Source organism: Silene latifolia, chromosome 7 (genome assembly GCF_048544455.1).
Source record: "Silene latifolia isolate original U9 population chromosome 7, ASM4854445v1, whole genome shotgun sequence".
NCBI lineage: Eukaryota > Viridiplantae > Streptophyta > Magnoliopsida > Caryophyllales > Caryophyllaceae > Silene > Silene latifolia.
Genome location: NC_133532.1, coordinates 3,174,547 through 3,199,503, shown reverse-complemented (window position 1 = coordinate 3,199,503; position 24,957 = coordinate 3,174,547). Strand labels below are relative to the sequence as shown.

The following is a 24,957-nucleotide window of genomic DNA, read 5'->3' as shown; positions in this document are numbered from 1 at the left end:
ACAAGAATTGACTATAGAGGCCTTGAATTGAATTGTATCCTCTGATACTAATAGTCAGTCATACTGGCCGGCGGCTGAGGTAGGAGAGTAGGAGGCATCACAGTGACGAAAAGACACGCAAAGCGTCGAGCAAAATACAAAAGCTTCAAACAAAATTTAAATCGCTATGTCCCAGCACAAATCCAGGCCAGTCTGTAAGGAAACAGTGATGTATCTTTTCGAAAATTCAGCTTACCCGGAAAAAGAGCTTGAAATAGAGTAGGGATTGGCTGGCATTCATGCAGGGCATCAGTTTTAAAGACCATTTTGCATGAGCAGTCCATTAATTCCCTGTAGCAGTTTAAAGATCATTTTGATGAAGAAATCTAACACCAACTCTTGGTTCAGGATGCCCTCCATCCCAACCCCAATGTCTATGTGCTCATTGATTTGCTGTGTTTTGAAAATTTTGAAATATAGTAATGACTCTTTTATGCAGTCTTTATAGGTGTTTGTTTTTCTGTGACACGAAGGAAATTGTTTTCTACATTAATCTAGAAAGAAATTACAATTTGCCAGCAATGATACCACCAGAGCGAATCCACAGCCATCCTAATTTGCCAGTCATCAATGAAAAGGAATAAAAGCTGAAAACATTAGAATATGTTCTCTACTACATAATCAGGTAAAATACCCTTACAAGTTACAACCCCTCTAAAATCAGATCCCGGGTACTCAAGGAACATATTACAAAGACAATCTGATTCACCGCTCACTACTATAAAATCAGATACCAGGTATACAATGTGATTGAGATGAGAAATTTCACTTCTTTGCATAAGTGATTTCCATAGGATTTTGAGGATCGATTTTAAATCCCTGAAGCGCCTGCATCGCTACTGTTGACTGGTCTTCATCTTCAAACTCCACAAAAGCAATGCCAGGCTTTGCTTCAACCATCCGCACTTCCTTGAAGCCTGGGTACTGCTCGAACAGCATTTTCACCATCAAGCTTGTTGTGTTGTATGGTAAATTTTCAACAAACAAGAGATTGTTTGGAGTTGCAGCTTCCCGCCCTCCTGGTCTGCGTTGTGAAGCCTGTCATCGCAATAAAACATCAGCCGTAAGTGAAACAATGTGCATCATAACACAACAGCGCAGCAGATGAGACATCTCTCAATTCTTACTCCCTATAGTTTCCACCGCATTTGTATAAAGTGAGATCAGTTTAACTGTAAGAACATTTACGCTCCACCAAGCATGACAGTATAATATAAGAGACCAGGAAAAAAAGCAGAAAGCATTCCAGGGACATAATTTTTTAGTCGTAACATTTCTAAATCAACAGGCTGGATGAGGTTGGGAGAAACCAACATTTACTTTTATATGCCTAGGAATTATGCACACACTCTGTAGGAAGTAATTTAGGTAAAATAGAAAGAAAAGGTTGATGCATTTACTTACATATGTCCCGCCATTGTTTTCATTAGCGGTACCATTAGCATTTTGCTGAGTTCCTTCAGTATGTCGCTTCTTTTCAGCTGAATGAGGAGATAATGTCAGAAATAACACCATTTTTGGAATAAATCAAGATGAGAGGAAATAAAGTTGGCAAACACCATGATGTACAATGCAGTGACCCAGAACACAGTTACCAAAATAGGATTTGAACTCCCACACTCTTAACAATAACAAAGCTTTAGTTCTAAAATGATACGGGGTCCATTATCGTATAGAACTTCCATTGTGAAAACAAAGAAAAATGGAAAAACAGTAAAAAGAAATGAAGATATAGAGTGAAATTATTAGTTTGAAAAGGTCAAGGAAGACAAAGAAATCAGAAAATCTTCTGAAAAGAGTAAAGAAGAAATATGTGAGTTTCCGCACTGTACCAACCAAGCAAAATTCAATCTCACAACAGTCAGAGTGCCCCATCACCCATGATGGATTAAAGTTTGACATGGGATCTAAAACCGTACTCACCTCGTTTACCCGCAAGCCATCTAGGCATCTATACCATAACCTCGGCAACTTTTTTTAGGAAGAGCTGATTTATCATTACTTCCTCATTGTTTTATATTCCTCTCACAAATTATCAATAGTTGAGTATTAAGCGAGAGCAGTGCAAAACCACCCTCTTCCGACCACTCATGGTCGGTATAATAATATGGCAACTCACCAAGCGCCTACTACTATACCAGCTCCGACTAGGTCAGGTGCAATTTGGTATCGACTTATGCCCTGATTACCCTCATATGTACTCAGTATATCAATTTCAATTTTCTAGAAGATACAGAAAAAGTCCAAAAAGTATAGACAAAACAGATAAAAATATAAAAATATGGTAAGACTATAAAATATCGTAGTTTATTTTCACAACACGTATTTTAAAAATATAAAAATATTGTAAGACTATAAAGGCGGAGGAACGGTGGTCAGCTGGAGGGGCGGCTGTAAGGGTGGCGGGGTCAGGAGGGAGTTTGGACGTGGTGTGCAGAGATGGGATACAGATTGGAGGGGTATAAAATGGTTGGTTGATTTTGGTCGGGTAATGGTGGTCGAGGGTGCGCGACAACGCGGTGGTGAAGGGAGGTCCTGGTGGTGTTCACCGGAGGAGGGAGGGGCTGGTGGAGGTGGTTGGGGTAGTACATTAGTTGGTCTGCTGATGTATTTTTTTAAAGTTTTTCTATGCAGTATGCAATGGGTGGAAATGACGGGGTAAAATGGTCAACCATGTACTATAAGTCTATAATGAGTAAAATGTATAGTAAGAAAATCAATAACTCAACACCCCAAAATATGGTCAAACTTTATAATCCAAATGAACTATTTCCGTCCATTGTTGATCCCTAAGGCCTTCCCTTACCCTTATGTTGTAGCAATTGTTCATTATTTAAGCATCCTAATTGTGGCTTATTTGATTGTAACTCACATGTGTAAACCACTTTGAGTCATTCTCCTTTTTATCTTATATTTAGTTCTCCCTCACTGACAAAGTTGGGTAGTTAGAAACATGAGAAGCAATCTACCAAAGAAGTAGGAGGTGAAAGCATGTGAAGGTTAGTCAAGAATTGAGAAATAAAAAGTGAGTGGATGATAAGAAGAAAATGAAAACCTTGGTCTTGTTGTTTCTTGTTACTGTCCTTTGATGTAAAGGTCCCCTCTGCTTTTACAAGGCAATCTGACTTAGATTTTGCATATTGTATTCGCTGAAACAAAACGACAAGAGTTAAGAAAGAATGATACGGAGGAGTTAAGAAAGAAAGATGGAAATAGTAATTTCACAGACAATGGGCTTATCATAGAAAGGGAAGTTCTGCATCTGACGGACAGCATTGCTAGCAGCAGTAATTTCAGTAAAGCAGAGCCATGCTTGGCCTCGAAGTTTAGGAGTCTTCAAAGCGACAACATCTAGAATTCTCCCGAATTGAGAGAATAAGCAATAGAGGGACCTCTTCAATTCTAAGTAAAAAGAGAGGATTCAGATACATATACATATACATATACATCAAATTAAATGCACAAGTATGATATTGTGCAGGCATTCGCCGTCTATTTTCATTTGGTTTCAGTGGTAAACTTAAGGCTAGCCCTAACTCTTCTCTACGGAGTGGAGTATTCATTCATCAATAGAACAGAATAGAATGGAAACATATGGTGTCATCTCCAGTCAGTCATAATCAGTATCGAAATACCCTAATAATAAGTACCAAAATAGGAACAAAACTGAAACATTGAAACCCTAGAAAATAAATACAAATTAAAAAAAGAGGGAAAAGGAGAAGCAACCTTCTTTCTTGACCTTCTCGTTCAGATTTTTAATGTAAATAGTCTGATTTGGGGGAATATCGCCGGACATCATCATCTCTCAACTCTCACCACCGGCAATTGAATGTCACAACGCTCCAATTTGTTCTTTGATTTACCTTTCAACTCTTACGCCCTCAACACTTCTAGTTATATAGTAACATCTTTCGGCCCATATCCGGTTTCATTGGGTTGCCTTCTCAATTATTATTGGTCGTCCACATAAAGTATATATATTACTATATACAAAGTATATTAGTTCGAATCATCGACAATATTTAATGAACTTTCCAAACTGCTTAAGTGCTTAGACAAATAATTTTAATGGACAAATCGAAAATAACAACTGATGGGGCATATTCTGCACCGCTGATCAAGTCAACATATTGAACAAGGTCAAAGATATCCACAGCAAGTCAACGACTTAGAAAACTAGCCGTCTGACCCATCTACTGTTAGCCTGGGTCTCGGCGTGACAACCGGCCAGGGGACACATACCCGCGTACTCATATCCAAGACCCCTCGGCGGTGAGTCAACATGGCCGCCGGCCAGCCATAGGTCCCTCGGCCGAGGGGTAGATCAGTCTTTCCACCTGCTAGCCACTTGGCCACTACGTGACAAAAGGTGAAAGCCTATAAATACTCCTCAACCTTCATTGAGGAAAGGATCCCACAACTGAACCTAAATACACTATTCATCTGGTAATATCTTCCTTATCTCTCTACAATACATACCTAGCCAAGTAACACAACTTAATCCTTTAAGTTTATTGACTTGAGCGTCGGAGTGAGTACGCTTGGCACAAAGCCAAGCCCTCGCGTTCTCTTGTTGCAGGAGAGGCCGAGAGGAACGATAAAAGCAAGAAGGGTTCAACTCAAGACATTATTCTACAAGCCACGGGTGGTAACGATACTTGCTCTGAAATTACACCAGGAACAATTGGCGCCGTCTGTGGGGATAGACACTAGAAGCTAGTCACATTCATTCCCAAAAAAAAAAAACAACAAAAACCCACCCAAAAAGCTAAGAAGATGTCGAAACAACAAGACGCAGTCGTGACCGACGAAACCACATTCTACCAAGATGATACTTTCAACAACCTCGAGTCGTGCGGCCCTCCACCGGCGGAGTAATCCAACCGAGTTCGGGATGCCAACAATACCCGACACGCCGCGCCCCAACCAGGTCACCATCATGGGACATGTGGTTGACGTAGCAAAACCGAAAATGCTCCGGACCTAATCGATACGCCTTTTTGCTCACACCGTCACGCCGACAAGAGCGGCGGAAACCGTCCAGGAGACCAGGGCCCAAAACGTGACTCCGAGAAATTTGAACGGAGCACTAGGAGAAGCTGACCCAGTCAAGACGCCGGGGGAGCCCAAAGTGGGCGCGGTAGACCTAAGTCCTTCCCGCACTCATGGGAGGACAGCGTCCCCGCAGCACGAACGAGGCTTACCCCAAAGGAGCCAGAGGAGTCCGACTCAACAGAGTTGGAGGAGAAGTCCAAGTCGAAGGAGTCCTTCCCGCTACGAGGAGAGGAGCCGGATTAGGAATGCGAGGAGCCGATCGCCGCGTGTCGTTCGACACGTGGTCAGACAGCCCCTCAGCGCCTACGTCCTAGAAGTCCAGCTGCCAACTAAGCTCAAGTTGCCACCTCTATCATACAAGGGAGATAGCGATCCAACCGACCACGCTGAGGCTTTCGAGTCTTACATGTCGGTATGGGAGCAGCCCGATGAGGTCTGGTGCCGAGTTTTCCCAACAACTCTGCATGGAATGGCTCAAAGTTGGTACAAGGGGCTTCCCGACGGCTCGGTATACTATTACGCCGACCTAAGGGACGCCTTTCTAGCCCAGTACTCTTGCAACAAGAGAAGGGCCGTGGAGACATCGGACCTCCTAACTATCAAACAGGAGGGAGGCGAGTCTCTACGAAGCTATGTGAAGAGGTTCGACGGAAAAGTCCAGCAGATTCGAGAAATCAATCCCGAACTGGCGGCCTTCGCGCTGATGAAGGGTCTCCCAAGGGGAGATTTAAAAAATGAGCTCATCAAATGCGGAGGCCTAGGTTTGGACGCCGCCAGGAAGTTGGCTGACCAAGCCATCAAGGTAGAAGACTATCACAAGACCTGGGTAGGCCCCAGCGAGGCCGAGCACTCAGAAAAGAAGAGCCGCAAGGAGGACAACCCGGATGAAAGACGCCGTGACAACAACGGGTCACGGTCCGATGAAAGACGCCGTGAGAATAATAGGTCACGGTCGGACAGATCCACCAGGAAACAGGACTCGGAGGGCGCCGGGTGGAGTTCAGGAACGTACCACCAGAGGCGGTATAGTGATAAAACCCCTCTCGTCGTATCAGCCGCCGAGGTCTTCGCCCGAGCAAAACGAGGGCCGGAAGTGGGAGAGACCCCCAAGCCAAAAAGCGACGGTGACACGAGCCAAGATCGTGAGTACCACGCCACACCGCCATCTAACAACGACCGCCGGCATCTAAAGAATGCCATTGAAGAGCTGATCCGGAAGGGGAGCCTCGGCAAGTACGTTGCCAAAAGCCAAAAGACTGACGCCGACAGTTCAGGTAAGAAATCCGTCTTCGAACGGATAAGAGTGATCCATGTTGTCATCGGGGGCAACGAGAACGGAGGGTCCGCTCATGGGCACAAATGGCACCTGAACGAGCTATATCAGGCCATCAACTTTGTGCCCAACACAGGGATCCCCGCTTCCAACATCCCCGATATAACCATTGGAAGGAAGGACTACGAAGGAGTCATCGCTCCTCACAGCGACCCACTTGTAGTCAATTTGGACATATCCAACCACCTGGTCAAAAGGTGCCTGATTGACACAGGCGCGTACACGAACATCATGTTCGGGAGTGCTTCCTCGGCCTACCGAAAGTCAAGGACTTGAGCCCCGCACCAACCCACTATACGACTTCTCGGGGCCGGCCTGGTACCACTAGGATCAATCAGACTCCCGGTAACGTTCGGCGAAAAGAATGCGGCTAAAAATGTCTTAGCTGAGTTCGTGGTCATCGACGGCTCGTCCGCCTACAACGTTCTCATAGGCCGAATCACCCTGAGTGAGGCTGACGCAGTGATGTCCATCCGGGCCCTAACACTGATGTATGTCTCGGACCGGGGGGAAGCGCATAAGCTCATCTCCAAAGACGAGAATGACGAAGTGGTCAACGTCCAGATAGCTGCCAGAGGATGCAACATGCAATCCCTCAAAGTAGCAAAGAAATCAGAGAAAGGGAAAAGTCTATCCTTACAACAGGAGGGCGACCTCATGGATGTAGCTAGCGGCTGACCGGGAAGGTGTGCCTTTGACTGGTAATCTCGGGAAAACTCTGTGTAATGGCGGAGGTGTCCAAAACAGCTGTGGGCACCCCGACGCATGTTTTTATCTAATGAAAAATCGTCCAAGTCTTCCATCAGAACGTTCATTTTCCCCATAGTCACTAGGAAGCAGCAGACGCCGGCTCGCACCTTTGTCATACCGACAAGAGCGGCGGAGTCTCTATCAATAAGCGACGCGGCTCACACGTCACATCGACAAGAGCGGCAGTCTCCTCCAAGAAATAGGCGCCGTCGCAGTCACCCCAAGTAGTAGACGCCACTAGCGATCACCCCAAGAGGTAGACGCCGTCGCAGATCACTCCAAGTGGTAGACGCCACGGCCGTCATCACCAAGAAATAGATGCCGGCTCATATCTTGTCACATCGACAAGAGCTAGTCTCCTCCAAGAAATAGGCGCCGTCGCAGTCACCCCAAGTAGTAGACGCCACGGCAGTCACCCCAAGAGGTAGACGCCGTCGCAGTCACTCCAAGTGGTAGACGCCACGGCCGTCATCAAAAAGAAATAGACGCCAGCTCACACTGTCACATCGACAAGAGCGGCAGTCTCCTCCAAGAAATAGGCGCCGTCGCAGTCACCCCAAGTAGTAGACGCCACGACAGTCACCCCAAGAGGTAGACGCCGTCGCAGTCACTCCAAGTGGTAGACGCCACGGCCGTCATCACCAAGAAATAGACGCCAGCTCACACTGTCACATCGACAAGAGCGGCAGTCTCCTCCAAGAAATAAGGCGCGTCGCAGATCACCCCAAGTAGTAGACGCCACGGCGATCACCCCAAGAGGTAGACGCCGTCGTGATCACTCCAGTGGTAGACGCCACGGCCGTCATCATCAAGAAATAGACGCCACTCACACTTTGTCACACCAACAAGAGCGGTAGTCACTAACAAGGAGCACTCGCCGGCTGACACCGTCACACCGGCAAGAATGGCAATCACCCTCAGGAAATAAATACCTCGACGGTCACGACCAGCGCAGTTGACACTCGCAAAGTGATCAAAACGCCTTAGAAGCGTTGCACAGTTGAGGAACGCACTCTAAGACTGCCTCAACCAAGCCAAGGCGGAAACAGAGGAGACGCCCAATTAATAACATAAAAAAAAAAAAACTCAGACAAGGATGAGAAAAGACCTCGGCCGAGTCAGAGACAAAGTGAAACGTTAGGTACAGATTGAGATGCTCAATTATTAGCACAAGAAAAAGGGAATGAGGTAAAGACCTCGGCCAAGCCGGAGGCAGAAGAAACGAGCTCTTATTAAATATGTTCAACAAATTACAAGAAATACAAACGACGGCCGTCCCCATAAGGGTCAGCCAAAGGACAACCTGCCAAAGTTGTACAAAATACAAAGACGGAAAGGCAAAAGGGCGGACATCATCTCCCTATGTGCTTCGCCGCCATCGCCAGCGGCGGTAGCAGCGTCTCCTTCGGTGGGCAACCCAGCGGCTTTCCTGGCAGCCTCAGCCTTTGTCTCGGCAGCCTCAGCTTCCCTCATTCTCTTGGCCTCCTCATTGGCCGTCTTCGCCCTCTCAAAGCAAGGGCTCGCCTCCTCGGCCGCCTCGCTCTATCTTCACCCTCACCGCCTCCTTGACCCTCTCCTCCACGGCCTTCTCCTTAGCTTCGAGCTTGTCGTCAAACAGCTCGTCGAATTTGCTCCACGGAAAGGAACCTTCAAGAGGGAAGAGCTCCTCAATTACTTCCCCGGCAACCGCTTCGGCCGGATCCCGGGTCGGAGCACATGTCGGGAGCATTTTGGTTTGGAGCATCTCAATGTCGTCCTCCTTTTGCTTGATGATGGCCTCCTTGCTCCGAATCACCTTCCCCGGATCTCGAAACCGTTCCTCGAATTCATTCCTCTGCTGGAGATAGAGGTCGGCGTGCCTCTGAACGAGGCCACACTTCGCCAGCAGCTTTTCAACTTCGGCCGCAGAAGTCTCGGCTTTGGCCCTCTCAGCAAGGACCTCCTTTTCAGCGTCCTCCCTGAGCTTTCTCTCGCCCAAGAGCGCCTTCTCGGCCCCCCGAAGCCTCGCTCATTGAGAAGATCCGGCTTCGCCTTCGTGGCCACCTTCTTAGTGGCATTAAGCTCAAAAGCGGATTGAGCCACGGCCTTCTCCTGCTCCATGATACGAGCGTCGGTCAGCTCGTTCCACCTCGCCAGTCTCTTAATCAACCTCGCGCCTTCCGCCACAAGCTGAGATGAAGAGTCAGTAGCGACGTTATGATCACCACTGCGGACGGAAAGGGAAACCTTCGGGATGAAGAGTCGATGGCGACGTTATGATCACCACCTGCGCGGGGTTCTCCTCCGTTCTTTCGCTTAATAAGAGCGGCGACGGCGGTTGATCTACAAATTTTTTTTTAAAAAAAAAAAAAAAGGGGGGCATCGTATCAACATACATAGGCATGCCGAAAAAGCGCTTTGTCATCGGCGCTGATGAACCAAGCTAAATCGAGCCACCGGATAGATCAATACCGTGCTTGGCCTTCTTGGCCGAAGGGTGCATTTCCTCGTCAGCAGCAGAAGCAACGGCAGCGGTAAAGGCTGTCTGCTTTCTTTTACGGACAAGGGGAGACCCCTCCTCCTCACCGGAATCATCGCCATTGGAGATAAAAACGACTTCCACCGTCTCCTTCGAAAAGGGGGTGGAAAGGCGGAGCCGATGTCGACGCCATCATCGCCGAAGGATTTGTTTTTCGCGTATGGCGCGGCATATTACTAACAACCTTCGCCTGGGCCTCCACCACATTCAAGCGTTTGTTCTTTGGTCCATAAGATCATTCGGCGACGTCCCGCGGTCGTGGGTCGAGCCTTGGGATGCAAGTTAGCAACGGTTTTGTCTTTGTGCGGCCCATTCTCGGAGGATATCCTCGACAAATCCGGTCCAAAGTGGTCTGCGAAGGAAACAAAGCAAGAATTAAATAGAGGAATTAAATCGGAGTTCGAAGAACAGGAACATTTGACGGTGATGGGCCTCATACCGACCCTACTCACCTGTGCTAAGGCCGGTATGAGGCCGATGGCAGAGCGGCTCATCCCGAAGAATGATCTGCGTTGGGGGAATCCATCTTTTCGGCACCCCACTCTTGTCCGCCTCAAAGAGCCTCATCGCTAGCCTCTCATCCTCCCTAAGAGAGACCTGTGGCATCCATCTTGAGTTTTTTCCGGAGACCCATCTCGTCATGTTCCGCCTTAGTCTCACACCGCAAGTTAACTTGGTCGAAAGCGGCGGGGCGGATAGTCATCGGCAAGACCTTAACGTACACCCACCGATCTCTCCGGTCTTTGCAAGAAGTAAGTTTGTCAACAGAGACATAACCCTTCTCCATGTGCACACTGTACCAACCGACGCGGCCAGAGATTGTGGTGGAGATAATGCCGGCGGAATAAATTCACCGTCGGGGCCTCCCCTTGAAGAGACAAAGCCACACAAAGCCGACTATCGTCCTCATGGCCAACGGATGCGGTTGGGCCACAGCGACGTTCATAGCTTTGATGATAGCCATGACGTACTCGTTCAGCGGAAACCGGAGCCGGTACTCCAAGTGTCGCATATATACACCGGTATGGCCCGGTGGAGGGCAACAGACGGCCTGACCCTCCTCGGGGATAACAATCTTGTATCCCCTGCCAAAGAAAAAGTGGCCCTCAAAAAACTTCTCACCGGAACAACCGGCCAACTTATGGGTCCAAGCTCGATCAACGCTTGCCTTACGACGACGTCACCGTGATCCATAACGTCATCGCCTCCTCTCTTTGGGACGAGCACTTTCAAAGCATCATCACCAAAATCGTCTGCGTCATCATCGACATCATCGTCATCCTCCCATTCCTCCAAAATTCGAGGATCGACTTCAGGAGAAGGAGACCTAGGGCCCCAGTGCCTTATCGGAGGGCGTCCAACTTCTCCTCCTCATCAAGACGCGACGGGGAACCCCCGTGCGCCGGTTTACAAGGCTCGGCATCAGCAGAAGACATGTTTACAATAAAAAACTTACAAAGTTAAGAAATTGGGAAGTTTGTTTACCTTGAAGAAAAACACTCGCCGGAGTAACAACTCTGAAAATTAGAAGACAAAGAAGCCCTTGAGAGTTTAGAGTGAAGAAAAATTTTGGAGAATGAAATTGGTGGCCAATTTCACTTTAATAATCGCCCTATTTATAGGGAAAAGCCCATAAAGAAGGACCAATCAACGAAATGACCCATGAAGCGTCACCCAATCGGCGTGCGGACACGTGTCGGACATGCAACCACGGATGTCAATCGTTGCAACAGCTTAGACGTCAATCAATGCAATGGTGACCAAGCGTCTTCAACACGCCCATTCATATCTCTCCGCCTATTCACCTTCCTCAACAAATTCCCAAGCATCTGTTCTCCGTCGGCCACTCGATCAACCAAGCTAGGTAGCCGGCACGGGGCAATCAAAAACAAGCACTCTCAACCCCGGTCTCGGCCGGCGTCACTTTCTTTTCCACATCGGATACCCTTTACGCATCCATGTGGAGGGGGGATATGGTACGGCCTAAGGTAGACCAGGCCGAGGTAAAAGAAGCCGCCGCAGAAGAAGCCGATGCAGAACATTTTTTACAAATTACTTGCGCAGAATATACGCTCAAACGTACATCGGAGCCCATACCACGCATAAACTACGCTGGGGCAAATTGATGGGGCATATTACGCACCGATCAAGTCAACATATTGAACAAGGTCAAAGATATCCACAAAGAAGTCAACGACTTAGACAACCTAGCCGATGCGACCCATCTACTGTTAGCCTGGGTCTCGGCGTGACAACCGGCCGGGACACATACCGCGTACTCATATCCAAGACCCCTCGGCGGTGAGTCAACATGGCCCGCCGGCCGCCATAGGTCCCTCGGCCGAGGGGTAGATCAGTCTTTCCACCTGCTAGCCACTTGGCCACTACGTGACAAAAGGTGAAAGCCTATAAATACTCCTCAACCTTCATTGAGGAAAGGATCCCACAACTGAACCTAAATACACTATTCATCTGGTAATATCTTCCTTATCTCTCTACAATACATACCTAGCCAAGTAACACAACTTAATCCTTTAAGTTTATTGACTTGAGCGTCGGAGTGAGTACGCTTGGCACAAAGCCAAGCCCTCAGTTCGTTCATTGTTGCAGGAGAGGCCGAGAGGAACGATAAAAGCAAGAAGGGTTCAACTCAAGACATTATTCTACAAGCCACGGGTGGTAACGATACTTGCTCTGGAATTACACCCGGAACAACAACTATTATCGAATAACAAACAATTGAAGAACCTTATATTTGATCCACGAATCGAAATTTGTTAAACTAATCAATGTAAAACGAGTCATTTTTTTTTTCCTAAAACCAAAATAACAATTACGGAGTGAAACAACGTTAAACTAATCGACGTAAAATGAATTGATTTTTAAAATCTTCAAAATGACGAATATTAATCGTGACAATGTAACGAAAGACAAATCGATTTTTTCGGATAAGAAGTTCCCACGTGCCTGCATAATGTTTAAACTTGAACAATTGCCCTACTAACCTACAATTGGTCTCCCTTGTGACGGGTTACCATTTGTGACGGATATTTTGTGAGATAAAATGGTAACAAAATGGGTTAGTGGAGAAAGGGGACCACATGAATAGTGTTGCAGAGAGAGAAAAAGTGGATACATTGTGAGGTAAAATGGTATCCGTCTTCAGCTTGTGACGAATATGTCATGTCTTCAATGAGAATTTGTGACTAACCTAAGAATTTCGTGCGCTTAATTGTTTATGATAGTATGATACAGTACTGAGTATCGTTGGCCTCTTTCTTTGGTAATTAGAAAAAAAGATGCCAAGTAACATTTTATTACTCCAATAGTAGACGCCCTTAATGTATTTTTTGTACAAATGTATTGATACAAACAAGAATCACACACAATTTGATACGTATTTCCTAATGCTACCTATCCAATATAAACAGTATCTAGAAGGCCTCCTCATCCAGGCAGCCAATGTGTACTTGGCCTTCTTAGTTTCGACATTATCATCGAGTAACCATTCCCGTTTAAAGCTTCCTCATAGCAACAGGGCAGAAATGCTAATAAGCAATAACAACAAATGACAACCGACTATGGAATTTACAAGGCAAAATGTGGAAAACAAGGAAAAAAAAATTACATATGGAGTATTATCTATCTATCTATCTATATGATAGATTTTAGATCACAAAATGCACAATATTTGTCGAATTACAGGTGGTACAGCATACCCATGTTCTACCACAGGCTATCCTCAGCTCTACCTTTCCAAACCACACCCAACACTTGGCAACCAGCTTTTACAATGTCTGTTGAGTAAAAGCATCAACAAAATTTTGATGACAATATAAGAATTGGTAGGTAGTTTATAAAACTATTGAAGCATCCGCAGCAGCATGAGTAATTGTTAATGGCGGTGGCTCATACAATAATCCTGAAAGATGGGGTCGGATCTTGTTAGTCCAAAAGAGGGTGAAGGAAGCGGAGTCTCCGGCTTTGGTCTTGGCCTCAACCACAAGGAGTTGGTCTGTTAAGGGGGTAATCTCCAACCTGGCCACAAAATGGGCCTTGGGACCTTCCAAGTCAACTGCATGAGCGTCTTTGTTTCTTTTGACCTTGGCATTCTCAGAGGATGCAGCTCTCTCAATCTGGTCGAGGATCTTAGAAGCAGGCTCGGCTGATAGAAACCTCTCAGAGTGTACAATGGGGTTGAAGGGGTCATGGAACAAGCCTGATAAATCAAGGCCAGAGGAGAAGGAGATCAAGTCAAAGGCGTTGAGGGAACAAGAGCTACTACTAGTACTACTACTACCGGCAGTATCCAGCTGGTGAGATGTTTCATCAGAAACGGTCAAGTGGAAGGTGGAATCTTGATCCTTAGCTTTAGCCAACCACGGGTCACGGATGATCTGATCAACAGAGAAGCGGGTAGCAGGGTTGGTGTCGAGGAGGCGAGAAAGTAAGCGCTTGAGGTCGGAGGACATCCATTTGGGGCAGCGGTATTCACCCTTGTAGATCTTCTTGTACATGGCCATGAGGTTAGGATCGTTGAAGGGTAGATAGCCTGCGGTGAGGACATAAAGGATAATCCCGCAAGACCAGATGTCAACCTTGGCACCATCATATCCCTTCTTGGCGAGGATTTCAGGGGCGACGTAGGCTGGAGTTCCACACAGGGTTTGGAGGAGGTGGTTATTGGTATTGTCATCGAGCTTGAGGGCGCTGAGGCCGAAATCAGAGACTTTGAGGTTGCCATTCTCATCGAGCAGCAGATTCTCGGGCTTGAGATCACGGTGGTAGACACCCCTGGAATGGCAGTAGGCAATGGCAGAAAGCAATTGACCAAAGTAGTTGCGTGCAAGGTCCTCAGAAAAACGTCCCTTGGCGACCTTGGCAAACAGCTCCCCACCTTTGACCAATTCAAGGATAAAATAGATCTTAGACTTGGAGGCGAGGACCTCGAAAAGGCGGACGATGGAAGGATGGTGAAGGCGCCTCATGATGGTGATCTCCCTCTTGATGTTGGACATGAGGGTCGTACCAGAAAGCTTCTTCTTGTTGATGACTTTGATAGCAACGCTCTGACCATCTTTGATGTTCCTGGCGTAGTAGACTTTGGCAAATGCACCGCATCCTAGCAGCCTCCCTACCTCGTATTTACCAAGCAAAACTTCTACCATGTATGGAGAATCTAATTAATTACGGAAGACGGGATTATTGGTTTATAGGATTCTTTCAAATTTCTATGTATTTAAACGGATTACTACCTCTTCTTTCTTTCTTTCTTTCTTTCAAATTACTTTTTCTCTGTTTTATTTTTTCTTTGTTTAGCAAATAATAACAAGTGGCCAACAACAGCGACGATGTACATTCAAAACAGGCTGGGACAAGTGCTGTAGTTGGACCAACATTCCTGTTTTATAATATAATATTACTCCATTAATAGTATGACCAATCATGATGAGACACCTGCTATTTGTTAATCTTAACAATTACAGTTTACATTTGTGTTTTCTATTAAAATAACACGGCTTGCCACCCCTTTAATTTTTTTGTTTTTTTTTGTTTTTTCTTTTCAAAGACGCGTTCCATGATAAAGACATATACTCATAACAAAGGGGCCACGTAAGTGGGTAGGAGACTGAACCAGGTGGGGGCGTTGAAAAACTCAACTGCAAAAAGCTTCGGTGACACGGAGAATTCACATTTCTATCTAGTAGCTTCAGATGTGTGATCTCCCCTCGATCGTCACGGCAAACCACCCCGATTTCCACCCCTCCTTCGCATACACCTGCATCCAGTAAATAATTATATAACTTTACCTTGTTTAAATTTAGGATCAATTGTGAAACATTACCTTTTTTCTGTTTACAACAACCCACAGGAGAAAATTACTATAGAATGCACCAAAATAAAGTAAGAACATAATAAATAAATGTAAATAAAATAAAAGTAAAAAGTATGATAAATATTCGCAGAAGTTAAAACATGTTACTTCCCGCATTCGTATATATCAGTAATTTAGTATCACTAACATATCTCTTTTGACTATATCATGATTCATGAATCATGATTACACCATATTTTATCACGGGAAAAATTACACGATAAGGTGAATGTTCGGTGGTAGGAGTACTTTGCTTTCGGCTGGGTAACTGGCGAGAGCTCAATGGAGCTTCACGCATCCGTGTCATCTCAGCGACTTATTCTCTCCCCAGTCCCCACAATCGGGGGAAAAAAATCCATCAGTGAAAAAAAGAACCGACGAACCAACCACATAGCAATGTTAAGCCAGGGTGAACGAAAGATGTAAAGGGTCCAAGATGAGACCGCTTTTTGCTCGTCTAAAGTGAACCACTTTTGAACCCATCAACAGCCTCTTGTTCCTGTACCTTTTATCTGAGGTATGACAATCCTTTATAGAGGACAAACATCGTTTGCTTCTTGATGAGAGGAATCATTATTTGTTGGCTGCTTCTGCAGGAGGTTTCCAAGCTCATTTGGGTTCATGTAAATATCTGAAGGATCTTTGGCTGTTTGAGCAGGACTCGTGCTTGCTTTACTCGGTTGAACAACCCCTTTGCTACCGTCTTCACGAATAGGGTGGCAATTCAAATCTATGCCATCTTTGCTGCAGCTCTCACCAACTGATTGCTTTTTTACTAGGATATCATTTTTGGGACAAACTTCATCTACTATCACACCATCTGTAGATGGATTCTTTACAGGTGGGGATCCTTTGATCGGGCGGTCATGGCTCTTTTGTTTAGCCAGCTCAGCATCACGTTCACACTGACGCTTCTTCTTGCGCATCATTAGTGTTTTAAAGCGGCGTTTCACTGTCAAACACACATTACATACACACGAAGACTTGTGCTTGCCTTTCCCACTTGGGGGTTGGATGCAGACAATGCAAGAACAGCCAGGACGGTGCCTGGGATGCCTTGTAGTGGCACCAGCTGATGGCTCTGCATGGTCACCCAATGTGGCAGCAGTAGCTAGAGCATCTAGTCCTGAAGACTCATATCTTATGAATGACTCAGGGCTTTCTAGTACTTTCTGCTTCTTGAAATCTGAAATATTCAGAGTGAACAATGTCATTGGTCTATTCTCCTCCGGACATTGAACAATGTTAGGGTGAAATAATAAAAGCTTGGACTGCAGAGAACAAAATTGAATGTTCTTAATAGCTTAATAGTAATATATCAATCCATTCACCGACACACACACACACACACACACACACACACACACACACACACACACACACAAAAATCGAATGTTCTTTATAGTAATATATCAATGTGGAAATAAGGTTTTGATAAATCAGAACAAATTCTACATTCTATCTCTGCATATATTTGGAGAAATTAGTGATCAAAGTCGATAATGGTTGACCGCCAATTTTCGGAGGAAGATTAACTTGGGTTTGAGGTAGCGGTATCCAAACAAATAATAATAAGCCCCAACTATAAAGCAAAAAGAACCTTCAACATTCTGCCCTATTATACCATCATGGGTTCAGGTGTTAGCTGCTTGTCCCAAATCAAAAGATAAAAATGGGTGAGTTAGTAATTAGATTACAAGTCAACTCTCATTGAAAATGGCTTGGGGATAAAAATCCTAATCAGGCTTATGCAGCAGCCTGGTTTTCTCCTTGGCTTATTTCGGTTCAAGTATTGTCACTGTATTAGTGCGCCTATAGTCAGGCTTCAAAATGTGAGTTTTTTTGTCCACCATTTGCGACCAACTAGAAGGGCTATTCACTGGGTTTGCCTACTGGAAAAATTTGCTTAATTTATATGGAGATTGTTGTAGGATTGATGCTTTGGGTTGTGCAATGTAGTTGAAGGGGGGAGTTTAGCGGGCTCACACATGATGGAGATAACTGTGATGTGGTGGCATTCCTTCCTTCCAAAAAATGGACTTTGCAGAGTCTGCAGACACACGCAAAGTTGATTTTAGTGATCCCTGAGATTTCCAGTATGTTTTAATATCTTTCCGTCTCAGTAATCCACATTCTTCTTATTAGTTAACTTTCTGCAGTCTACTAAGCGAATTAAAGACAACAATGGGAATTTTTGGCTATCCTGCAATATAGACTGTGCATTCTGACAAACCTTTTTTAAATCTGAAAACACTTTCAAGTTCCTTCGAACTCATCTCCTCTAATGTATCACAGGAAGACCTACAGGAAACCAGCATGGCATTCAAAGATCAATAAGAATATCCATCAATTTAACCATAAGACAAACAACAATGTCGGAAACCTGCTTAGATCCCAGATATTTGAAGAACATGTCCACTTTGGCGGAAGGCGAACATCTGCTGGTAACTTCCTCCACTTTGAACAATTATCACACTGAGCCCATTGCTCTTGCACCCTGAACTTCAATAGAAACTTAATCACGAAGTTGTTAATACGATCACTACTAGGACAAGACAAATAGATTTCTTAACCTTCAAGGCTTCAACACATTAAATTAGGATAGAAGATACAAGAAATATGGCATAAGAGAAGGTCATCAATTCGAATACAACCTTTAGTCATCCAATAGTAGTGCTGAAAGGGAATTCACTACTATAAACCAAGGGGCTACACCTCCTATCACCAATTGGTTTTAGGATAAAACCTGTTTGGGCCCTTGGGCTTGTAATGTGGGCTCCCTCTCTCCTTGTGGGTGAGGTCCAAACCCTTTTTCGAATTCTAACATGATATCAACTCAAATTATGCCACACCTCCTTCACAGGACGCCCTCCCTGCCACCCCTCCTTCCATCATCCGACCGCCCTTCTCCTGCCAGGCTGCCACCACCCCCACCCCCTTTGCACCTACTTCCCCTCCCCATAGCGAGCAACAATTACTTCAACCAAAAACACAAATTCTTGTAATTTATTTAAGAAAACGGGGTAATTACTAATTTAATATGCAAATTATGATTCATAATTGAAAATTTTCAAGTAGTTTGGGGTGACTTTTGAGATCAAGAGGGGGAAAAAAGTCAATTTAGTTGAGGAAAGGGGTAAGGTAAGGAAAATTTGTGAAAAATAATGTGTTTGATTAGACTCTCAATTTCACCTTATACGAAATAGCAATTACGTAAAATTAGACTCTCAACCAAAAGGATCATAAAATTGAGGTAGAATTCCATTTCTAAAGTACCCATTAATAATCCACAAGAATAAATAAATAAATAAATAAACTCTTTAAAGTATTATTTAAAATAAAAGGAAACAATGTAACCAGCTCTTAACTGCAATGAAATGGACTAGAAAATTTAAATATAAATAGCAAATGTTAACTTACCCTGACAAACGAGCAGCGGTGAAGTATGTTCTTTTACCGAAAACTGGAGGTTCCTAAAAGGCATAAAATTGATGATTATGATGGTTTTAAATATAAAATAATACAAATATTTATCTACACGAATAGAAGAGTGACGAAGGAAAAGAACAAAGAGCCAGTATAGAGCAACCTCCATGGATGCATCATCTTCGTATAAATCAAACCTTGTTCCTTTAAAAAGAAATTTGATCAAACTTACGTTATATTCTTCGAATTCAATATCCTCAACCAGGACAATGTTTGGTTCTGCATTTGGCGGAGGACGAAGCAGGTCTTGAGTATCCTCCCATGAAAGTCTAATTTCAACGGCATCTTCATTGTGCATGATTGACCTCTTGCTTTTAGAACTAATATCTCGCATTCTCTTCTTCAAGGGTGCCAGGTTAGGCTGCTGCGAGGCATCTTTACTCGCCATGCTTAACTTCTCATACTTATTTAAAACAGTATCCCCATTCAAAGTTTCCAACTGCTCAGGAAGAAAAGTGAGATGATTTTCTAGGTCTCTTGTCAAGTGTAGACCAGAAGGACCATTATCAGTAGCCAAGCCATCAGTCACATCATGGCACAAGCTCTCTCCAGACGGCACACCATTAGGGTTCACCAATGATGTTTGTGTCTCCTGTTTTTTTAAAAAGCAATATCAGTTAACAGCGTATTTGCAGCAAGGTGGTTCAGATGTAACAAGATTATGAACGAAACCTGGATTTCAAGAGCATTTGATGCCTTCCGATAGCCGATGACAAGTTTGCCTCCAGGATCTATCCTGCTAAATGTAACTAGGACCAAACAGCCACAATTAGAGGAAGATAATGCCCCGCCTCAAAGGCTGGAGAGTGGAAACACAATGCTTCAGGACATTAATAGGGGTATCTAAAGTGGAAAAAAAGGGTCAGAATACCACCACACCAGGAAATTCATGACATAGGAGAGTGAAAGTGAGCCACGGGAGCTAAACGATAGAAGTCTCGAATGTAACAGTGGTCTATTCAATACAAGCATATGTGGAGAATAATTGTACAGTGATTTGATGTAAAAGATCAGCAAACTCTGTATTCTTTTTTCTTCTCTCCTTTCTTTCAATGACAACTCACTTGTATCCATGACACCACAAAGAGTATGCTGATCTCTTTTTCCATTGCACTCAGTCCAATGCTTCATATGAATATGTGCCTGGTGCTTACCACTGACTTCACCGATTATATCTCAGTCGAACAATGTAATTGGTCGAAGGCATAATAATATATGGCAGACTTGAGACTACTCGCAATATTTATCTAAAAAGTTCATATTCACTACCCTCTCAGAAGCTCCTAGATGAAACGGCCACAGCTACATGCTTGTGCTATCAACGAATCAAACCTTCGGCATATTTTGAGTAGAGGACAATATAATACCATTATATCTCAGACTCATCCCATCAAAGAGAGTCAAAGATATCATGTCGTAGTTATTTAAGAAGTAAAGTTTTTTTTAAAATAACTAGAGGATTCACCACCACAACTGACTAACTGAGCATACACTTGACTACTAGAGTTACTAAAACTTTAATTCAATGAAGTAAATATGAAAGCTTTGCTCCTCCATAGTTTCTGTCTATGTTATAAATCTCAGTTGCATGCCTGGGGTTGGCTAAATCGTGACAATTTTAAAAAGATTTTTTGCTTAAAAAGGGAGTGTCTTGGTGTCATATGACTCAGGTTACATTCAACTATCGAAGGTTAAAGAAAGAAGTACCTAAAAGATTATATTCAATTATAGTAAATTAGACATGTGTCGTAATAATGAATCCTATGTTCTTTGACAAGATAATATAAGCCAGAGAGAGAGAGAGGGTACCTGTATCGCCAGCTTGTAACTCCATGGCCTGTATGCAGGGGGTCACACCTTCCAAAACATACATTCTACTATTGTTGTTTGGCCAAAATCTAAACTGAAATGTCCACTCATTCCCCTTGACATCCTGAACTTTCAATGGAAGACCTTCTGAATGATTAATAGAAGGAAAATATGTCTGCATGAACAACGAAAAAAGTGAGCTACCAGAACCTTCATGAACAATACTCCCTCCACCCCATTTATATTGCCTCCATTTTTATTTGGTTGTCAAACATTATCAATTTTGACCATATATTCTCACAATATGATATACTAGCAACTTTTTTTAAAAATGATGCATGGTAATATAAAAACAGTCGTTTTGACTTTTGTTATATCAAAATGACCAATTCTATGTTGTATAGCTAGATTAACCACATATACTTTAGAGAATTTGAGACTAAAGTTGAAATTCGGTTGACTACCAAATTCAAACGAGAATAATAAATACGATATGGAGCTGAGGTAGTTTTAAATAGCCAGCTGGTATGAGCCCAGGAAATGCATCATATGATTACAACTTACTTCTGCACATGCTTTGGGAAGAACCAAGCGGCCGATTCTACTTGCATCACTAGCACTAAGAATCTTCTCAAATAGCGGCACAATTGTAGAATTCAACCTAGAAGATAGTGCAATTAAGGTAGGTAACATACACAGCCAATGTACAGAAAAAAAAACAGCACAAGTAAAGCAAAAAAAACATAATGTGTGTTTTTGTGTATCCTTCAACAACATGTGTGTTTGTGTGTATGAATATGTTTGTGTGCACGCGCGCTTGACCGCCTGTTGATGTATGCTATAAACAATCACATGCACAACATGAATAGTAATAGACAAACTCAAAGAAGAACAGCTGTTTGAAGGATACTCTCCAGATAGCTTTTGCAATTCTTGATCTGTGATCCTAGGCCAGTAACGTGGAAGCAACTGATTTTTCAGCCGCCCTTCAGCAGGAGGTCGTGCCACCCGCATTGGTGTATATGGAACTTTACTTGCATCAACACCTTTGGAGGGATTGCTTTTTGGAGGCTTGGGTAAAATGTGGCGAGGCTTTTGTCCTGACTGACAGAGTGCTGGTCTGCTCTTGTCTCCGTCTTCAACACCGCTAAGAAAACTGATTGCAAAATTGGAAGTCTTTGAAGGTGATTGAAGGTTTATATTGAGGGATGGAATTTGAGGTCCTCGTATATCCTTGACGACTGTATTGTTTTTATCTTCATTAGCTGGAGCACAAACTGCAGGTCCATTCAGTCCATAAGAGTCATCTGGGAAACCCAAGCCAAGAGCCTGTTGTGGACAACTGGCCTCCAGCTTTGGTTGCCCACAAATTCCATCCATGAGATCTGTGTGAGGATGAGGCAAATAACTAAGTCCGTTGTTCTGGACGATGTTACCCAAAGCCAAGATACTCCCATTACCCAAGTTAACGGAGTCTGGTTTACTAGTAATCTGGGAGTTCTGTAGGCCACAAGTATTGTTATTCTTGGTCAAAGTTTGACCTTTGCAAGAGATTCCGTCTCTCATGACCTGCATCACAGCATTATTCATATATACCTGTGTTCTAGAAAATGGCAAGACTTAGTTTGAAGCAAAAGAAGCATAATAGAATAGAAAGGTTACTGAGTGAGAGGCAGCAGAGCGAGCACAGGTAGTACACCAGACTCCGCCAAAATCCTGGATCTCAAGGAATGAAGCTGAAGCACTGCAACCACAGTGCAGTTTCTGCATTACCAAGTCAAATCAACAAACCAAATACTGGAAATACCAAATACATAAGTAAAAAAGAAATAGCAAATACATTAGTCATACCTTGTTGCACAAACTACACTCTCTCCACCCACTTTCTTCAACATGAAATGTATCACAGTAGACCAAATTTTCGTAAGCAGATCTGCCAAATTAACAAAATAAAGTCAAAATTATCATCTAAATGAATACATAAATCATTAGCTAGCAAAACAAACCAAGTACTCTCACCCGCAGTTGAAACACAGATCCGCAACTTGTCCGGATTTTAATTCCCAGCCTTTCTTCCATTGAATACAAGACGACTTTGCACCGCAAGAGGTGTTCATGCAAATTCTTGACTCCATCATCAACAACAACACAACAACTAATTCAATTCAATTCAATTCAATTCAATTCAATTTCTGAAAAGTAACACTAGGATAGGATAGAATTGGATAGGATTATTATTATTATTTGCATGCCATTGATATCCAAATTCCAAACACTAACAGCGCCGCCTATTCATCAATCCTACTACCTAAACTTGCTGCATACCAATTACTACCAAATCTGTCAAAGGAACATAAAACTCTGCTCTGCGGGTGTGCATGCAAATACGAGAACCTAACAAACCTTTCCAATTTCCTTCCTTCATAACCAACCACCTACGGAGTCCTTTTTTTTTTTTTTTTTAATAATCACCAAATTGAGCCACCATGTATATGTAATTATGTATATGTATTTATTTATTCACAATACGGAATGACTACTACTAACCTACTCCGTACTAATATTGCAAGTTTACTAAAACCGATTTAATTAGGGTTTTTGAGGTAATAGGATTTTTTTTTTTTTTTTTTTTTTGGTAGAGAAAAGCGGAATTAATTCAAACTAAGCTAAACAAAATAAAACACTATACTAAACAGAAATAAAGGAACGAAGTGAGGCCAAGCCACTCCACCTATATCTTGTTGAATTAGTTGAAATAATTCAGACGGCATATTAGTGTGATCTACTCGACAGAGCTTATGTGGAAATTGGACTCCTAGGTTTGCCATTCAATCGGCGCATTTGTTAGCTTCGCAATGGTATCTGAAATGATAGCCATGTAGATTTGAATCAAGTGTGATGGAGCCGACGGGTAAGATAAATCCAATTCCATCAACTTAGCTACGAGCAACGAGTCCATCTGAATTATAAGTCTCGGAATCTGTCTTTTAATGGCAATCATCAACCCTCTTTTTAAAGCTATAAGCTCAGCTCGTGAGACCGTCGCAACTCTTAACCTCTCGGCAAAAGCTTCCACAATCTGACCAATAGAAGTTCGAAAAATACCGCCTGCTCCTGACAAGCCGGGACTACCCTTCGACGCTCCATCAATATTTAAAGTAATCCAGTCATTTGTTGGTGTAACTCATCTGATAAATATTTCTTTATGTATCTGAGCTTTAGATTTGATACAAATGTCCGTCACCTCTTTGGCGTTGATAACCTTCCATCTCCGTTGTATCAGGAAAGTGTAAATATTGTTCGGTATCGCATCATTACGCCCAAATACCCGACAATTTCTGCAACGCCATAGCCACCACACAGTCACGACAAAAGCACTAGTCCATGAACAAAGCTCTTCACAACCTTTATGCGATAGATTAAAAATAACCCACTATTTGATGTCCATAATGTCATTAAATTGATGGTTTTTAACAAATGGGAAAAGTTCCCATACTTTTCTAGCTTCCCCACAATCTCGCAGTAAGTGAAGAGTCGTCTCTTCCTGATCACCACATACATCACAATAAGGATTCTTTGTAAAATTGCGACGAGTACGGTTCACATTAGTCATAATTCTATCATGCATAAGGAGCCATAAGAATAACCTCATTTTCTGAGGCGCCCAAGTTTTCCATGGTAGCTTCCATACTTCACCATTCTCATCATCAGTGTTAGCTCGGATAAGCTTAACCATAGATTTAATGTAAAATAACCCAGACGACGTACCAGCCCAGTATACTTGATCGGCATTTTCGTCACCTGGAATAACATCATAAGAAGCTACTGTTTGAAGTATGTCTGACGGCAAATACGCAGCGAACACTTCCCATTTCCAACCCGATTGCTCATCCCACGTATCAAATATCGCATGTGTAGACATCGCCTCAGGAATAGGACTGCCCGTATACTCAATAAGGGGTCTGTCACACTCCCATTTCTGATACCAAAAAGATGTATCTAAGCTATTTCCATCAAATGAATTCATGCCGTTTTTAACAGCCTCTACTCCCTCTACAATCCCCTTCCACACATTGGAGCTGGATTGTT

The 24,957-nt window shown here is 43.6% G+C and overlaps 3 protein-coding genes across 5 annotated transcripts; all 3 read right to left on the bottom strand.

Moving 5' to 3' along the window:
- Positions 1–610: 610 nt before the first annotated feature.
- On the bottom strand, positions 611–3,938 carry LOC141591402 (U2 small nuclear ribonucleoprotein B'' 2-like). The gene is made up of 5 exons (XM_074411708.1): positions 3,769–3,938; positions 3,269–3,441; positions 3,095–3,188; positions 1,444–1,520; positions 611–1,077 (listed from the first exon to the last, which is right to left on the bottom strand). Exons 1-5 carry the CDS (start codon positions 3,842–3,844, stop codon positions 805–807), a joined length of 693 nt encoding a protein of 230 aa, XP_074267809.1. The 5' UTR covers positions 3,845–3,938; the 3' UTR covers positions 611–804.
- Positions 3,939–12,988: 9,050 nt separating this feature from the next.
- On the bottom strand, positions 12,989–15,127 carry LOC141591397 (CBL-interacting serine/threonine-protein kinase 11-like). Its single transcript, XM_074411701.1, has one exon. It carries the CDS (start codon positions 14,864–14,866, stop codon positions 13,553–13,555), a length of 1,314 nt encoding a protein of 437 aa, XP_074267802.1. The 5' UTR covers positions 14,867–15,127; the 3' UTR covers positions 12,989–13,552.
- Positions 15,128–15,598: 471 nt separating this feature from the next.
- Positions 15,599–23,616, bottom strand: LOC141591395 (B3 domain-containing transcription repressor VAL1-like). Of its 3 annotated transcripts, XM_074411700.1 has the most exons (13): positions 22,888–23,576; positions 22,720–22,801; positions 22,531–22,632; positions 21,779–22,437; positions 21,433–21,529; positions 20,869–21,043; positions 19,732–19,808; positions 19,232–19,651; positions 18,994–19,046; positions 17,957–18,070; positions 17,807–17,874; positions 17,560–17,623; positions 15,599–16,759 (listed from the first exon to the last, which is right to left on the bottom strand). In XM_074411700.1, the coding sequence occupies exons 1-13, from the start codon at positions 23,004–23,006 to the stop codon at positions 16,726–16,728; spliced, it is 2,064 nt and encodes a 687-aa protein (XP_074267801.1). In that variant the 5' UTR covers positions 23,007–23,576; the 3' UTR covers positions 15,599–16,725. The 3 variants fall into 3 exon arrangements, with proteins under 3 accessions (XP_074267801.1, XP_074267799.1, XP_074267800.1); XM_074411698.1 differs by lacking the exon at positions 17,560–17,623 and having other exon boundaries at positions 22,888–23,616; XM_074411699.1 differs by lacking the exon at positions 17,560–17,623 and having other exon boundaries at positions 22,531–22,612; positions 22,888–23,346.
- Between the last annotated feature and the right edge of the window lie 1,341 nt (positions 23,617–24,957).

Coding starts and splice junctions, on each gene's coding strand:
- LOC141591397 (XM_074411701.1), bottom strand. CDS start 14,866: ATGGTAGAAGTTTTGCTTGGTAAATACGAGGTAGGGAGGCTGCTAGGA.
- LOC141591402 (XM_074411708.1), bottom strand. CDS start 3,844: ATGATGATGTCCGGCGATATTCCCCCAAATCAGACTATTTACATTAAA. Junction 3,442..3,768: donor CGAGAAGGTCAAGAAAGAAG/GTTGCTTCTCCT, acceptor CTTTTTACTTAG/AATTGAAGAGGTCCCTCTAT. Junction 1,521..3,094: donor CAAGAAACAACAAGACCAAG/GTTTTCATTTTC, acceptor CTCCTCATTCAG/CTGAAAAGAAGCGACATACT.
- LOC141591395 (XM_074411698.1), bottom strand. CDS start 23,006: ATGATGGAGTCAAGAATTTGCATGAACACCTCTTGCGGTGCAAAGTCG. Junction 22,438..22,530: donor GCTCTGCTGCCTCTCACTCA/GTAACCTTTCTA, acceptor GCTGTGATGCAG/GTCATGAGAGACGGAATCTC. Junction 18,071..18,993: donor ACCGCTGCTCGTTTGTCAGG/GTAAGTTAACAT, acceptor ATTGAAGTTCAG/GGTGCAAGAGCAATGGGCTC.